Source organism: Muscardinus avellanarius (genome assembly GCF_963383645.1).
Source record: "Muscardinus avellanarius genome assembly, chromosome: 9".
NCBI lineage: Eukaryota > Metazoa > Chordata > Mammalia > Rodentia > Gliridae > Muscardinus > Muscardinus avellanarius.
The window spans coordinates 55,036,403-55,053,370 of NC_137795.1; the positions used below are offsets into that span (position 1 = coordinate 55,036,403).

Genomic DNA, 16,968 nt, shown 5'->3' on the forward strand with positions numbered 1-16,968 from the left:
GCAAGTGCATACAATTTGTAAGACTCCTGTCATATAAAAAAGGTATACATACCAGCCTTATTGCTTCAGTTGCCAATACTTGGTTCACAAGAGACACTGTTGATATTGTCATTAATTGTGTGTATGTCTATTGAGATTAAAATGATAACTACTTATGTCATGTTACCTTCCTTCTTTATTTGTATGTAGGAGAAAACCATGCTTCTTCTTGCACATTAATCAAAGAATATTTTAAATAAACTATGCTTTATTGTTTTACTGCTCACTTTGAGTATTTCAGACTTAAATTTTTCCAAATGATATGTGATCTATTTTTATGGTTCTAGTTCTCCAAGTTGGGTAGACTTTTACGAAAATATTAAAAAAAATAACTTTCAATGTAAGCTATTTTCAGTTACTGTTGGTGGGCAGCAATGATCTCCAATGGATTTTTATGTAAATAGCAAATGGATTTTATATTTGCATTTGTTAGTTCTTGCAGAACTTGAAGGTTTATCCAAATGACCTATAAAACTTTTTTAGACCATGTATTTATTAATTGTGGAGTAAAATTGTAAGCCATTAAAAGTTATCAACACTAACATCTTAATTATATAGCCTATAACTTTGAAAATTGAAATGCATATTAAATTCAACATCTAAATAAGTCTTCAAAATTGCTTTTATGTTTAATCCACTTGCTTTTACATTTTATTTAAATAAAATGTCTCAAAAATCCATATCTTAGAAAGTCAACTGCTAAATATCTAAAATAGGAAAGAGAAAGACTTAGAAGAACTTCAAGAAATAAATATTCTCAAAAATAAAAACTTTTGGTGATATTTATAAGACAGAAGTAAAAATATTCTGAAGCTTTCAGTAGAACCCATTAAATGAACTCATGAAACAATTTTCCTCTTTGTTAATATGGAGAAAAAATTTTTAATATTTCAGAGCAAAATACTTTATTTTTCCATAAATTATACTCTATGTTTTTAATATCTTTTGAATTTCATGGAAGATTTTCTTAAATGCTTAAAATTTTGTTTTTAATAGAGTTTCAATGTTGTAATATCTTCATTTTATACCTTGAGGTAATAAATCATCTTAAACATATTACTTGCATCTTAAATCATGAAATACACATCAAAAATTTTACTTCTTTTAGTTGTTTCTTAAAATGGACTAGATAAGCCTATGCAGAATTTGCTTTCAAATCTTTTTTAGGCAGTAATAGGAGAAAAAGAAATGTTAGCAAATATACTTTTTCTACCACAAGAGGGCAGCAAAAATCTTTTAGTTAGACTTCTGACTTCATGTGTTGGCATTCTTTGTTATCTGAGAAGTTTATTTCTTTTCACACTGGAATAAAATTTAAAGGATTTACTTTCTTCTTCATAAAATATAAATATCTTGAATATGGTTTTGTGAATGATTTTTGAACCTCAGACTGATGAGTTTTCTTTCATGGTTTTCAGCTATTTGAACACACCTGCTACTTAGCACTCAAGGCTTAGACAACGTTAATACATTAGTTCCTAAAAAGTACAGCAAATTCACAAAAGAGCATTAAAATATCTGATATTCTGCATATTTTACATCATGGTGGAAAAGAAAATTCAGAGATTGAAACATTTACTTTTGTAATTTCCATGTTTATGAAATTCTTTAATTTTTCTCCAATATTCTAATAATCTCAAATCTTTCAAGGGTAAAATAAAGGCCTCCACAGAAAAGCAACTCAGAATAAAAATTACAGCTGTGGTCATTCTGATAAATATGTGACACCATTAAGCAATGTAGTTTAAAAAATTAGTTAATTTTATGAGAGGTTTATCCAGTCTCATGAGTACGTAGAATAATTTATCATAACACCTTTATAGTCATTTCTGTACTACACAAATCTCTTTTAAGTAATGGAAAGAAGCTGGTTGCTTTCTCTCTTTAGGTGACAAATACAAATTCTTCAAAGCCAGTAGTGGTTCCGGCCCATCAGGAGTCCATTGTGTGCCTGGGCAAGCGGAAGTGCTCGGGCCGGGGGCGGAACTTCCTTTCTTGTGGATTTGCATACTTCCACTTGGAGGGTGACATTTTAAGCTTTTTCCTCTTCTTATCTGTACACCATACCTTTTCACAGTATTCCTCTACTCTCTGGAAGTTGCTATAGCCGATCAACTGCAAAAATTCCTTGTACCATGGTTTTGTTCCCTGGGGGATATTGCTTTGAACAGGACAGGGCATCTTGTGAGGTCCGTCCTCCTCATAGTCTTTATTAAACATTTCTTCCACTCTCTCCTCTTCAACTACCTCCAGGGTGATTTTACGGACAGTATGGACAAAACTGTGCTCTACTGTCTGGCAAAAATAAGTCCCAGCATCTGATTTTCGTACCCTTAGGAAGAGTAAGCCCAGGTCCATTTTAACCACTCTGTCATCAGTCTTCACCTACAAAACAAAAACCGTAAATGGTACTGGAGTATTACACAATAGGACAAAAACAACCTATCTCCCTTTTTACTGCCTATCTTGAGTTTTTCCTCTTTGTTATTACATTATGAAACCACAGAAGCCATATATACAAACATGCTAAATCATGAAATCAGGGGCTTGTGTACGTGTCCTGAATTTATTTATATTTTAGGCCATTTATGTCAATAACTTGAGGTCATTTTATATCAATATTTTAAAAAGCAAAGTGAGAAAGCTTTCTCCTTAATTAGTTCAATCAATCATTAGAAAAACAATCCACTTTAGTATAGCACTCTAGTAGGAGTGAAATGAAGATTTGTCATGTTTATTTTTTAACATCTATTTTGTAATGAAGAAAGAAAATGACATTCCCCATGTTCTTCCAGGTTTTCTTATACCTTCCAGATCATAATAATCAATATTTCAGAAGGATATTTGCTTAAAATGCTGAGCTACTTTCATTGTCCATATATATATATATATATATATATATATATCCCATCAATTAATTAACTCAGCATTCATGATATTCCTATAAAGCTGTCCATTAGCAGAGATTAAAAATAAACAAATGAAATCTAGATTCTTCTCCAAAGGACCCTCCAGCTTAGTAAATATTGTTTTAAGATATATCCAGGGCTCAAATCCTTCCCTTTTATGCTTTGACATACTTATACACATCATTTATTTAAATAATTATAATTCAGAATGAGAAAGGCACAACAAGGCTTTCAGTAAATAGCTTTTATTTTATCACTAGTGATTTAACTACTGAGTATACAATTTGAAATTAGGCAGAGCCATGTGGCCTAAGATCATATCAAAAAGGGAGGAAGCTAAGTCACAATCTGCTGACTTCCACTTTAAGAATCCAAAAGTGCTTGCAATATTCACATTGATTGATTGATTGATTGATTGGTGGTACTAGGGTTCCTGGAAGCCCTTCTATGTCTGGGCTACATTCCCAGACCTATTTTATATTTTTTATTTGGAAACAGGGTCTCTTAAGCCAGCGAGGCTGGCTCCGAACCAGTGATCCTCCTGTCTCCGCCTACCAAGCACGGGGATTACAAGCATGTGCCACTACGCCCGGCTCACCTTTATCAATTTAAAAGGAGCTGCAGAGGCAACAACTACAGTGACTTGTCAGTGAAGGCCACAGATGAAGTTTGTGTCCCAGAAGAAGATCCTGGCAGGACTGCCAGATGCAGCTTCTTCCAGGACTGACAGACAGGCACAGGTAAAGGAGCAGTGAGAAAACTGGCACTCTATGTAATTTGTGCAAAATGGCATTAGTGGTCTAGTAAGAAACTGCACCTCAAATATGGATGTGATTTTTTTGTGTGCTGGAGATTGAATCCAGGGGCATTCCAATTCCAAGCTACACCCTCAGAAACCCCCATTTTTTGAAACACCTTCTTGCCAAGTTGCTGAAGCTGGCCTCAAACCCATGGTCCTCTTTTCAGCCTCCCAAGTATTGTGATTACAGGTGTGCACCCTCATTCCTGGCTGGAGGCAATTTTTAAGTTTTGAGGCTTCCAAAAGGTTTTTTTTAAAACTATGTTCAATGAAGTAATTACTCAAAAGCTTTAGATAGGCATAGTTGATGAGCTAAAGAAGGCTAGATAAGTACTTTGTAGGCACTTCTCTTGAGGTGGCAGGTCTATGATCTGGTTGGTAGAACACTACAATCATTAACTCCAGAGCTTCTCCAGTGAAGAACCAAGAAGTTCCTCAAATCAAAGCCACACAGGAACATAGTTCACCACTTAGGAACAATTTGTTCTGTTGAAAGGTTTTTTTTGATAATATCCTTAGCAGCTGCCCCAGTCAACCAATTCTTAAGGGACCTGTGTCTTACAGCTCATTGTCACCACACCTCCAGCAGAGGCCTCAGGGAAACTTTCCTACTAATAGCCTTCTCCATAAATTCACCAGCAGCCTAAGACCATCCCATACCTCTGATAATAATGATTCTGAAGCTTATCCATCACTGTTCTCAAATACATGGCTGTATTTGCCAAGGTGGACCTGGACCCTTAGACATTTCTTTTTGCTGGTTTCCTCTATCCCTTCTTGGTTTCTTCTGCAGATTTCCCATTCCTTCAAAGGCACAATTCTCCATTCTTCATTGGCCTCATGTTTTATTCCTATCCATTTGGTAAATTCTGTTTCTTTGTTTCACCCTACTTCCTTAAAGTAGCTCATCTTTCACATAGATATGCATTGCTTTTATTGTATATATTAATAGAAATAATTAATACTTTATGATCCTTTACTACCTATAATTCAGTGTTTTTCGTTCAAACTGCCCCCTCCATTTCCTGATTTTCATACATCTAGCAATTACACAATTATTCTTCTAGTCCCTTTATCTTTAACTAGTAATCATTTATGCTTCTCTCTCATTGTGCTCTTATATCCATATTATCATAAATTCTTCTCAACATTTCTTTAGTGATGACACTTAAAAACACTCATTTCTCTTTATTGTTTTTGCCAGAAGGTTGCTTTTGCTTCTCAGACCTCTTAACTCTTTCTCTAACCTTGTCTCACCAAGGACTCCCCCAGATCTTCCTCTTCTCTGCTCCTTCTGCTGTGTACAGCTTGACCCTACTTCAGGGCCTCTGCTCTTGCCACTGTCTGAAGGGTCTTTCTTAAGGCTGGTGGAAATAACCAAGTGTCATTTCTTCAATCAGGCCTCTCTCACAACACGTAAAAGTATCTTCCCTCCATAACCTTAATCACTGTCATGTCACCTCTTAACATTTATACATCCAGAGATGCAACATTTCATGAAAATATATAATAAATGTATAGTCCTCAAATTGATTTTCTTTGGCATCTTTCACCTTTATTTCAACAAATGGGTACTAATAACACACACACACACTCTCTCTCTCTCTCTCTCTCTCTCTCTCTCTCTCTCTCAATATTGGGGATTGAACTACTCAAAGATTTTCCAATCTGAGATGGACTCCCATCTCTATTTTTATTTTTATCCTTTTTAAATAAAAATAAAGTTAAGTTAAAACTTTTAAAAACCTAAAAATAAAAACTAAGTTACTTGCACTGGCTTTGAACCTGTGATCCTCCTGTCTTAGCCTACCAAACTAGCATTACAGGTATGTGCCATCTCACCCTGCTAATTTGCTCTCCTTTTCACTCTCTTTTATGCTTTTATCGGTACACTGTAATTATACAACATAGTGAGGTTGAAAGTGATACACATACACACACACACACACACACACACACACACACACATGGCACTTAGTGTGCTCCCCTCAGGATCCTGCTCTGTTACACACCTTTCCATGTACATATTAGCGAGATTGGTCGTGATACCTTCATATACGGACTTAGCAGGTTTGAACTGTTTTCTTCATCAGTTCTCCTTATTCCTTTCCCCATCTCCTTACCCTTATCCAATCCAGTATTCTACTGATCTATCCTCATTTACTATAGGCCCTCTTGTTTCCTATTTTCTCTCTAGCTTACATATATGAGAGAAAACGTACAACCCTTGACTTTCTGAGACTGGCTGATCTCAGCATAATGTCCTCTACTTCCATCCATTTTCTTGCCAGTTACATGATTTTGTACTTCATTATGACTAAGTAAAATTCCATTGTATCTATATACCACATTTTTATCCATTCATCTGTTGACAGACACCAAGGTTTGTTCCATAATTGGGCTATTGTGAATTTTGCTGCTATAAACACTTTATTTTGTCTGTTCCCAAACTGTGAATTTATTTGGATCTCTATTGCTTGCCTAAGGATATGAGAATTGCTCACTTAAACGGACTCTCCCCTTTGAAATCTAGACCCAAAACCTTCAATGTAGTGGTTCTCAAATTAGAGTTGATGGAACAGGTACATTTCTGGAGATCAAAGAGTTTTTTATACAAATCTCTTAGTGTGTTTATTATCATGATAATAAATATAAATTAAAAACTCTATTTAGGATCCCATGGAACATAAGCCTCAGTGTTAATATTAGTATTTACCACAAAGTTAAAACCAGTGTCAAAATCTTAATGTTTTTCAGACACTGAGAAGAAAAGAGATGGATTTAATATGTTAATGATATGTTCCAGCCAAATGGAAACCAAAGAGCATCACTATGTAGTGGCATAAAGTTTTAACGTTGCTTGAATCAAGTGTTGAGGGTATGGAGTCATTGCATGGCATACAGTGCTATGGGCAGAACATTTTACTTGGCTCCCCTATGGCAGTCTGTGTTTCTATCACATTCATGGAGATAACTATTTCAGTGAATAAAATCATCATATTAAATAAGCATTTTAGTGCTCATTTTAATAGATTGGTTTATGTTTTATTTGAAAAAATATTTTTTTATCTTATAGCCACAAACATAAGAATGCATGTGTTGTTTCATTCTTGTGAGCATTTAATGAATTTTAATATGTGTCATGCTAGCATCCTAAGAAGAGATTTATTTTTAAGGACAGGTGATGAGGCAGCCAGTATTTTATTAGAATAGGACCTTCCCTTTTATAATTCCTTCTGCTGCCATTGCTGTATCATGGCCCTATTTCCCCTCTTCTAGGTCTCAATGTGATCTTACTCCTTCTTTCTGTTCTTTGTTGGGCTTTTTTCTACTATCAACCATTTTTATAATTTCATTTCAGTCTTAGCTAAGCTTCACTTTCTTTATAACTACATCTTTTATTCCTCATAAAGAACTTCCACTTCTTTTTGTAATCTAACCACACTCAGTTTGTAGCACACAAGTTGTTATTTATATTCTTTAAATCACTTCTCTGTGACACTTTCTTTTTTGTCGTATTATAATTTTCTTAATGGTAAAGGTCTATATTCTTATTTTTCTAAATTTCTCATAAGCAAAATGATAAGAATACTGTGAAAAATGAGAAGATGTTAATTTGGTTATAGGGTACAAACATGTAAGGCAATGGGGCACACAATTAAGAATTAACTCAATTGTTCATATATGAAGGTATCACCACCAATCTCACAAGCATGTGGGGTGAAGGAGAAGGTGGGGAGTAGGGTGGGATCCAGAGGGAAACACACTAGATGATGTGTGCGTGTATAAAAGTATAACTTTATATCTCAATTTGTTGTAGATGTATAATTCACCAATAAAGTTGTAAAAACAAAAAATGTGTGCGTGTATAAAAGTACAACTTTATATCTCAATTTGTTGTAGATGTATAATTCACCAATAAAGTTGTAAAAACAAAAAATAAGAAAAGAATATATCTAAAATTATTCACATCTAGGTAAATCTATTAATAATTTGCATAGGAAGGAGGCAAGCATAATTTCAGAAGCACTTGGTAAATGAAGAAAGACAGCTGCCTCACAGACATATAGAAAAGGTAGTTCTGGGACACTGATTTTACTTTTACAATCTACACACAAACATCCTCCTCTCTGAATAAGACCCTTTGTTTTCCCTCTACCTTGAGAGTAAATGATACATGCAAAACTATGCAAGTCATCTAGTTTCTGACATATAGCAAGCAGTTTATAAAAATAAACTAACAATACATACAAATATTTTGCTGCTATAATTAGTGGTATTTTTGTTTGTTTTACTTTTTTAAGAATTATATAAAAGTCATATTTATTTTATAATCAGAAAGTCATGCTTGAGAAACAGTGTGTGTGAAATATATCTGTAAAGCCCAGCCTATTCAGCATCCCAAGGTGTGGAAGCATAACAATGACCATCGAAACTGCCTACATCAATTATTTGCATATTAGAGATAGTTTCTTTCTCAGAATGTTGATCTCCCTTCCAGGTTACTGTGCGTATACATAATATAGAGTCATGAATAATAGCTTTTTGAGCTCTCAGTCTGGAGGGCCATACATTATGTAGGTTAAATCACCTTGAAAGTTAAACACCTAACTATAAAAAATGACTTAGAAATTTGTATTTGAAGTCCTTCCACAGTTTAATCTTTCCTCTTGAGTTAACTTGGGCACCTCCAACATCAACTCTTGATTACAAAGTTGTTTTCATCCAGCTGCTCTTTTCTTATGTCTGCAGACCAGATTTCCCTGGCCAAGAAGATGGTAGATAATATATCATTTCCATCAAATATTCTTATAGGCAATCTATATAAATACAGATTTTCTTACTAAAATGGTTTTAATATTTTTAACTATAAAGATTGATTCAGTATGTTCTATAATGTCAAATAAAAAAAAGGTAATTGAACAAAGAGCTCTGCACATCTGGTAGCTGGTCAGGAAGAATCAGTGATTTCCATCTGTACCAACCACATGGTTCTACATTTTTCATACGAAAGAGACAGGCATAGGCCTTCAATTGGCCAAATACAGAATATATTTAATAAAAAGATCACTTTAGTGAAAAACCAGAAGACCAACCATTCATATATTTATTTTGGGTTTTTTTCCCTAGCCTGTCTCCAATACACACAATGGTTGACTTACAGAAAACCTATCTAATATAACAATATAAAAATTAAAAAAAATTTATGAAAAACAATTCCAAACATGAACCTGGTATGTGATAGAGACCATTACCCAGCAAGGACAGGGTGAACTGCTTAATAGATCATTTGGAGAAAATCTTTCACTCTATATGAAAAAAAATGTGGAAAAGAAAGTTCTTATACTAGAAGATGCCAAAAAATCATTATGAACAAAAACTCAAACCCATAATGTGACAAAATGTTATATTCATAATATCAAAAATATCAGAGTAAATTTGGGACATTTATATTTAAAATGGATTATAATATAGAAGATGCAGGGTACCTGAAGTCAATATAAAGAGTAATAAACGAGAAAAGTAAATATGTAGGCAACTCAGAGGAGAAACTAATGTTTTATAAGCATTCAAGTTCACATTCAACTTTACTTATCTTAGAAATGCAAACTTTAAAGACACCACCTTATTCCAGAAGAAAATAGAACATTAGAAAAGTAGATAATAATAAATATTGGTGTAGAGAAGTGGATAATAATGGATATTGGTGAAGATATGGGGAAACAGGAAACCAAAGAAAAGGCTTTGGGTATACAGATAGTTCAGAAATTCTGAGAGCAAGCTGGCTACATGGGGGATGATGACAGGTAATAACGCAGAAACTTGCATTCAGATTGATTGGGAGTGATTTTCATAAATGACATGGTAGAAGTTACTGATGTGAGTACTTCTCAGGGGGTTAGATCATTTAAGAGCAATAAGTATATGCTCTAGGCTAACTAGCAAACACAGGGAATTAAATAGAGACACAAGTCATAAGGATAACCTGAAAATCATGGTATTGCATTTTACAGCTTATACATACTCAAAATGTTGTATACCTGCAATATTCAAATGTGGAATTGAACTAATTCCAGTTATTACAATAGACCAAATGGAAAATAAGGCAAGAAAAGAGAGAGTGAGAGTGAGAGTGAGAGTGAGAGTGAGAGAGAGAGAGAGAGAGAGAGAGAGAGAGAGAGAGAGAGTGAATCAGGAAAACTAAAGTGAAATAAGACAGGAGATTTGTTTGGATAATCAGCTAATGTGCCACAAAGTAATGATTAAGTTATGCATCTGAAGTAAAAAAAAAAAAAAGCACCAAAATCAAACAAGTAAGCACAAAACTCTAATTTTTTATAATGAACGTCCTGGTTTGGCAAAACAAGTTTTCCTTAGATTTGTTCAAGCTCTAACATACTATAATCATAGGATTATAGGATTATAGACACATTGATAAAGTTTAAGGGGAATATTTTATTATAAATTTCCATAGATAAGACTCTCAGAATAAAAGCAAATTAAAATTAAAGAGGATAATGTCTAAACATAAAAGGTACACCATAAGACACTGTATGACTATTACAATTAAACACCAAATTCCCTAATCATCAAAGGAAAGAAGAAAGTATAAAAATGATAAAATTCAAAATTTCTCTAAAATGTACTTTTACAGTTACTCCTTATGACAAGTATATCTTTTCTGGTCCTGAGATGTGAGGAAAATCTCTCTTGTGCACTCTCATGAAATGAGAGAGTTTCCAAGTAGCAGCAGCACAATAAATACATTTCTCTAAGGCGATATCACAGGATAGGTGAACACAAGATGCCCCACTGTGGTTCAGCATCAGCTATTCTATGTGGTTGAAGCAATGTGCTTCAGATGCACAGTTCTATGCAAGTATATATTCACACGGAGGTACAATTTTATACAATTTTGTTATCTAAACTGTCTGAGTCATAATTTACCTTAGGACATGAGGAGTCAGAAAGTGAAGGAAATTAGCATTTTGGATTATTTCTTGCGTATCTATGTGCAGGACTTGCTTCCTGGTCTTGTTACCTAAATTTAAAACTCTAGATCTATAGCTATGATTTGAACAACCATTCAGCTATACTATAGGAACTGAGTCTTTGCCATCAAAGAAGAAAAAGACTAAATTAGTAGAATAACCTACTAATTATCCCAGAACTGAAAAAACAACATGCGGTGCATGTGATATTATAAAATTATTCCTGTCAAAGCTAAGAGTTTAAGTTCTGAACATTTACCAATTGTAAAGAGATGCTAGTTTAGAAAAGTTGGGCATTTTTAATTGACTGAAGGAAAAAAATTCAAAATTACTAAACACATGTTTCAAATGAGGCAAGAGTTCATGCACTTTATGTTATGAAAGCAACAAAGGCAAAAAATAATATTCATGTGGAACAGAACCCCAGGCTTTCAATGCATGTGTAGGGAGACAAAAATGTAAACTTAAGACTGTTATTGATATCTTATGCTTCCTGTCATGGGTTAGCATTGGTGAAGGTCAGGAAAATAACAGTAATCCAGCAAACAAGATGGTAGAATACAAATATGCTTTTACTTTGTAATGTTCTCTAGCTTTGAGACTATAACTTGAATAATCAAAGGTGTAATTTGTGTACCCTACTTTTCTTTGTTTTATACAGGAGAAGCTATCTCCATAGTGCATCATCTTATCAATAAAACTAAGTTTTAATGTAGTCTGTGCAAATTTAGCACAGAAGCGATGAACTCTTAGTCAGGTGGAAGGAGCTGCTGATTAAGAAGTTAACCACACCTATTAGATTTCTCAACAATATTGAATTGACTGCAATGAGTTTGCACTGCTTAGAAGGCGGTCTGAAAGAGGAGGTGAGAAGTGACACCATTTGGCATAGAGCAAAAGAGAAATAAAAAAGAACTGAAGTTTTGGTGTTTGGTGTCAATTTACACTTTTCTTTGTATTTCCTATAGTAAACACGCACATTTGCACATTCTTTAAAGTCTATACAATGGGCTATTTTAAAGCCAGATACTTTAAGACATGTAAACACATATTTCTTTCTTTAGTAAAGAATTCACAATGGAAAGATCGATAAATATCAAGGGAGGGAGTAACTTCTCCAAGTTTACCAAATATGGCAAATTAGGAGGCCAGCCTTATGAACCAGTTGGTTGCTTAATTACCTCAGACCATTCTGGCATAGGCATGAAAATATTTTAGATGTTTGGTTTCCTCAAAATTTCCCCACAAGAGATTTATGTAAATTTCTTCAATTTATTCCTAGAACCCAACCTTTTATAATGTCACTAGGATGTACTATGATTTTGTTAGTAAATAATAAAAAACAAATTTCAAAAGAATGTACCTTAAGAAACTGTTTACTTTGCTTGGTTTTCTTGAAAATTAATTGCAATGAAATTTTATCACTCAACACAAAGAGATGGCTCAGGGTTTCATTAATAGATTTTCTTCCAAATAGAGATTTTATAATAATAGTTATTTAATAAAGCTTCAATTTTCTTGGGTTTACACTGAGCTTTTAAATCAGGTGTCAAAAACTTTTCCTGTAAATAGGTATAAAACAAATATATAGGGCTTTGTGTGTCAGATAGTATGTGTAGTATTTATTTGACTATGTGATTATAGCAAGAAAATAGCCATTGGCAAAATATGTGAACATGGCAGTTTTCAAATAAAATTTTATTTATAAAAGAGGCAAAGGGCCAAATTTGTCCTCTCAACTGCTGATTGCTTTAATCAATTGTTGGCTTTACAGGAACCTATTTTTCAGGTTAAAAATAGCATATTCTAAATTCAGAATATCCAACCTATTATCTTATTGGGGGAGGAAGAATTATTTACTAGTTTTCTGAGTAGCTTGAAAAAAATATAGTTTTCTTTATCATGACAACTGAAAATTAGGTACAATGAATTAATAAGTATGCAAATAACAGTAACATTTACTAACATTTCTCTCATTTATCAAGATTCAAAATATAGGGCTAAGTTTAGAGGAAGGAAAATATCTCAATTGTATAACTAAATGCCTTAACAAGAATAAACCCCTTTCACTAGGAATGATAGGATTAATTTTCATGTTTAATTTGGAGACATAAATGTAAGTATATGGAATTATAGGAATTAAGAATTAATAAACTGGGTTATAGTGGTGATTAAGTTGTGTTTGTAATTGTTTTTTCTTCTGAAAATACACAAAAATAATAATTTGCATACTTTTTATGTAAGAATGACTTAGGTTGGTTTTTCAAGTGAAAACTTTATGTGAACGTTTATGTTACCACCATATTTAATTAATCATAGAGAACACTAGGAACAGTTAAAATTAGGTTCTGTGGATGAAATTACTTTATTGATTTAAGAAACTATTTTCTTTTCTCCTGATTAAGAGAATGGGGGAAGGAGTCTCAGTTTCTTTTAGAATCCTTTGTTTAACTTTTGTCTGTGATTGTATTCTCCTTCACATGCTCTTTATCTTCCTTCACCAATTAGCTAAACCTTTTCTTCTCTGTGGCTACTTCCCTTTAGCTTATAAGCATAGCCAAGTCGCCCTTTTGCCCAAAGTAACAAAATAAAACACACTCTTTTCTCCCTTTGTCAACCTCTCTTGCTCATCCTAACTTTATGGTGTAGTACACTACACTAGCTCTTTCTCATTGAATACAACCACACACATCACCTACCTACCCTATTGCTACAGGGCTTCCAGCATAACCATCCACTGAACTATTCTTACCAGAGACTGAGCACTTACTTTCTTACTTTATTATTTTCCCTCTTTTTTTTTTTCAGTTCTGCAGATGAAACTTGGAACATCTTAGTTGTGTTAAGCAAGTGGCCCTCTACTGAGCTACATCCTCAGCCCTATTTTATATATTTTTTTCAAAAGCTACTGTTTATTACTTTACCTGATCCAATTCCTTGTCCCTCGGTGCTATTATATCACAATCTCCTGTATCTAATTACTTAAACCATACTACTCTATGGGTACTGCCAGTTATTTAACTTCCTCTGCACAATGCACATCATAATACTTTCTCAGAGAAATAGTATACATTTTAAGTAAGTTACTAAGTATAAAGCCTTAGATTAGCACAGGACACATAGTGAGCATTAAAGGAATGCTGAACAGCCGGGCATGGTGGCACTTGCTTGTAATCCCAGTATTTGGGAGGCTGAGACAGGAGTTTCGCAAAGATTTGAAGCCAGCCTCAGCTACTTAGTGAGGTCCTTTGCAACTTAGTGAGAGCCTGTTTCCAAATAAAGCATAAAATAGATCTGAGAATATAGCCCCTGGGTTCCAGCTCCAGTATCACACACACAAAAAATAAATGAATGCTCTCCCTCCCTCCCCCTCCCTCTCCCCTCCCCCCTCTATCTATCTATCTATCTATCTATCTATCTATCTATCTATCTATCTCTATCTCTATCTCTATCTATCTTGTTTAAATGCAGGGGTTTCTATTACTTCCAGCAGTAGCTTATGTTGTTTCTTAATCACTCATCTCCAAGGTACTCATCTCCTTTATACTCGAGGAGGTGTCAAATTGAAGTCTCTGGGCTTAAACACAGACTGACTTCACAGTTTGGGTGATTTCATGTAAGTAACTCAATGTCACTGTGCTTCAGTTTCTTTATCTATAAATGGTACAATAAAAGTATCTACATCATAGGCCCATGGCAAGGATTAGAAATACTAATATACATAAAATGCTTAGGATAGTTAATAGTACATGCTAAATTAGTGTGTGTGTGTGTGTGTGTGTGTGTGTGTGTGTGTGTGTGTGGTGCTGGGGATGGAACCCAGGATCATTCTACCTTCAAGCTATACCCTCTGCCCTATTTTTTATTCTTTATTTTGAAACAGGGTCTCACTGAGTTGCAAAGGGCCTCACTAAGTAGCTGAGGCTGTCTGAGAACCGTGATCCTCTGGTCTCAGCCTCCCCAATGCTGTGATTACAAGCGTGCACCACTACGCCCGGCTAGTAATTGTGTTTTTTGTTATATTATTTTTTATTTTATTACTCCCTAAATTTAATTAGTATCTCTTTGCTGATGCCTCTCAAACACTTCTTGCCATTTCAAATCTTCCTGTTTCTCCATCCCCATATTATGTGAATTGTTACTGCATCATCAACATGCAGATGCCCAAGCAAAGAACATGGAAATAATTTTTGATTGCTTCTCCATTATCTCACAAATCAAATACGTTAAGTGTTATAAAAATTAAATCTTCTCCCTTCCTGCTAACACTTTTTAGCTCATGTGTCAAACATCTTTTGCTGATTATTGAAATAATTTCTCAAATAATCTTCTTGACATCTTGCTTGTCTCCCAAGTCCACATGCTAGTTTCCAGAGTAATTTATCTCAACAGTTTGTTTAATATGTTTTAGTTGGCTTACAGATACAGTGAAATAGATTCTTTAATCCATCTACTCTGTTTTGCAGTCCAGAGTAGACTGCATTTCCAGTCATAGACTTACAAGTAACAAACTGACATCCCCATGGCATCTACTTGTATTGTTAACTCTACTTGATACCTTTTACTGGTACTTTGAGAGATGGCTTAAATGTCATCTCTGGCCCAGCATAGTGGCGGCGTAGTGGCGCACGCTTGTAATCCCCGCGCTTGGGGGCGGAGACAGGAGGATCGCACAGGTTCTGGCTTAAGAGACCCTGTTTTCAAATAAAAAAGTATAAAATAGTTCTGAGAGTGTAGCCTGGAAGTAGAAGGGCTTCCAGGAACCCCAGTACCACCAAAAAAAAAAAAAAAGTCATCTCTGCCAAAAATCTTTCCATGATTGCCCATCATGCCATGAGATTCTCTTTTCCCATGGTTACAACACAACTGTAATAAATACAATATATTATAATTACTTATTTACATTTCTGTCTTCACTATATGACTGTGGATTTTATAAGAGCTAAGGTTATGAGTTATTCATCACCTACTGAAATTAGCTTTAAGTGAATATTTATTGAGTTCTGAACACCAATTAAAGAGAGTGAAGAGAGCAAGATGTTGAGAAAGTATTCCATCGGACATGGTCAAATGGCCTTCACAATTCTCAGTAATACTGGAAAGCATTTAGCAAAACAGACTGCTTCTCCATGTATGAGGTAATAGCTTACCCACCATTTGGTCTTGAAGGTATACGACACATGAAGAGCCAATATTGTGCCTTTGAACATAAAGATTTATACTCTAATAACATGTCTGTATCACTTCAGTTGCTACATGTTTCTACCTTACCCTATTCTTACATATTATATATTTAAAAATCAATGTGATTTTTTTTTTTTGTGGTACTGGGGTTCCTGGAAACCCTTCTATCTCCGGGCTACACTCCCAGACTTATTTTATATTTTTATTTGGAAACAGGGTCTCTTAAGCCAGCGAGGCTGGCTTCGAACCTGTGTGATCCTCTTGTCTCTGCCTCCCAAGTGCAAGGATTACAAGCGTGCGCCACCATGCCCGGCTCAATGTGATCTTTTAAAAATCAAATTACATCACATTTATGCTAAAAACTACCCCATAGCTCCCCACTTAATTCAAAACAAACACCAACTTCCCTTACACTGCCCTACACCACCCTGCCTGAGCTGGCTCTGCCTCCCCTCTATGACTCATGGCCCATGAGTCTCCCCATTTCTAATCCCCTCCTGACTCTCTGGCCTCTGTTCCAGTGTTCTTTAATTAGTTACAAAACTAATTCAGGAGTCCTTTGAATCTGCTGTGTCCAATGTTTAGAACGTTCTCCCTATCATCTTGTTATTTTTAGGTCCTTTTCAAATGTCACTTTCTTGATCACTTTCTTACTGAGATCTTCATTAACTACCTCTTTAAAATTGTGACCTTTCTTTATAAGAAATACCTCTTATATTATTCCTTTTTTCTACTATTTGACACAAATGTTGTCCTTATTTATTATTAGGATTACTATTATTATCTTTCATTTATCTCCAGAATATAATTATGAAAGCAGGATATAGTTGGTATTCCATGAATAAATTTAAATGATGAATTAAACATTCTTTTTTATTTTGTAGTAGTAAGGGTTAAACTCAGGGGCATTATACTCTCAGGTACACTTCCAGTTCAATATTATTTTTTATAGGGTTTCTTTTTTTCTTTTTTTTGGAACCGGGGATCGAACCCAGAGCACCACACCTGCAAAGAAGGCACTTTTCCACTGAGCTACATCCCGGCC

At 34.5% G+C, this 16,968-nt stretch overlaps 1 protein-coding gene across 1 annotated transcript in view; it reads right to left on the reverse strand.

The window, feature by feature from the left end:
• Positions 1-1,971: 1,971 nt before the first annotated feature.
• SEMA3E (semaphorin 3E) overlaps positions 1,972-16,968 on the reverse strand; it is a gene marked incomplete at both ends in the record, with an annotated part of 245,364 nt that continues 230,367 nt past the window's right edge. Inside the window, one exon of the mRNA XM_080701710.1 lies at positions 1,972-2,424. Within this exon, the coding sequence (XP_080557836.1) occupies positions 1,972-2,424 (453 nt within the window). The remainder of the gene's footprint in view (positions 2,425-16,968) is intronic.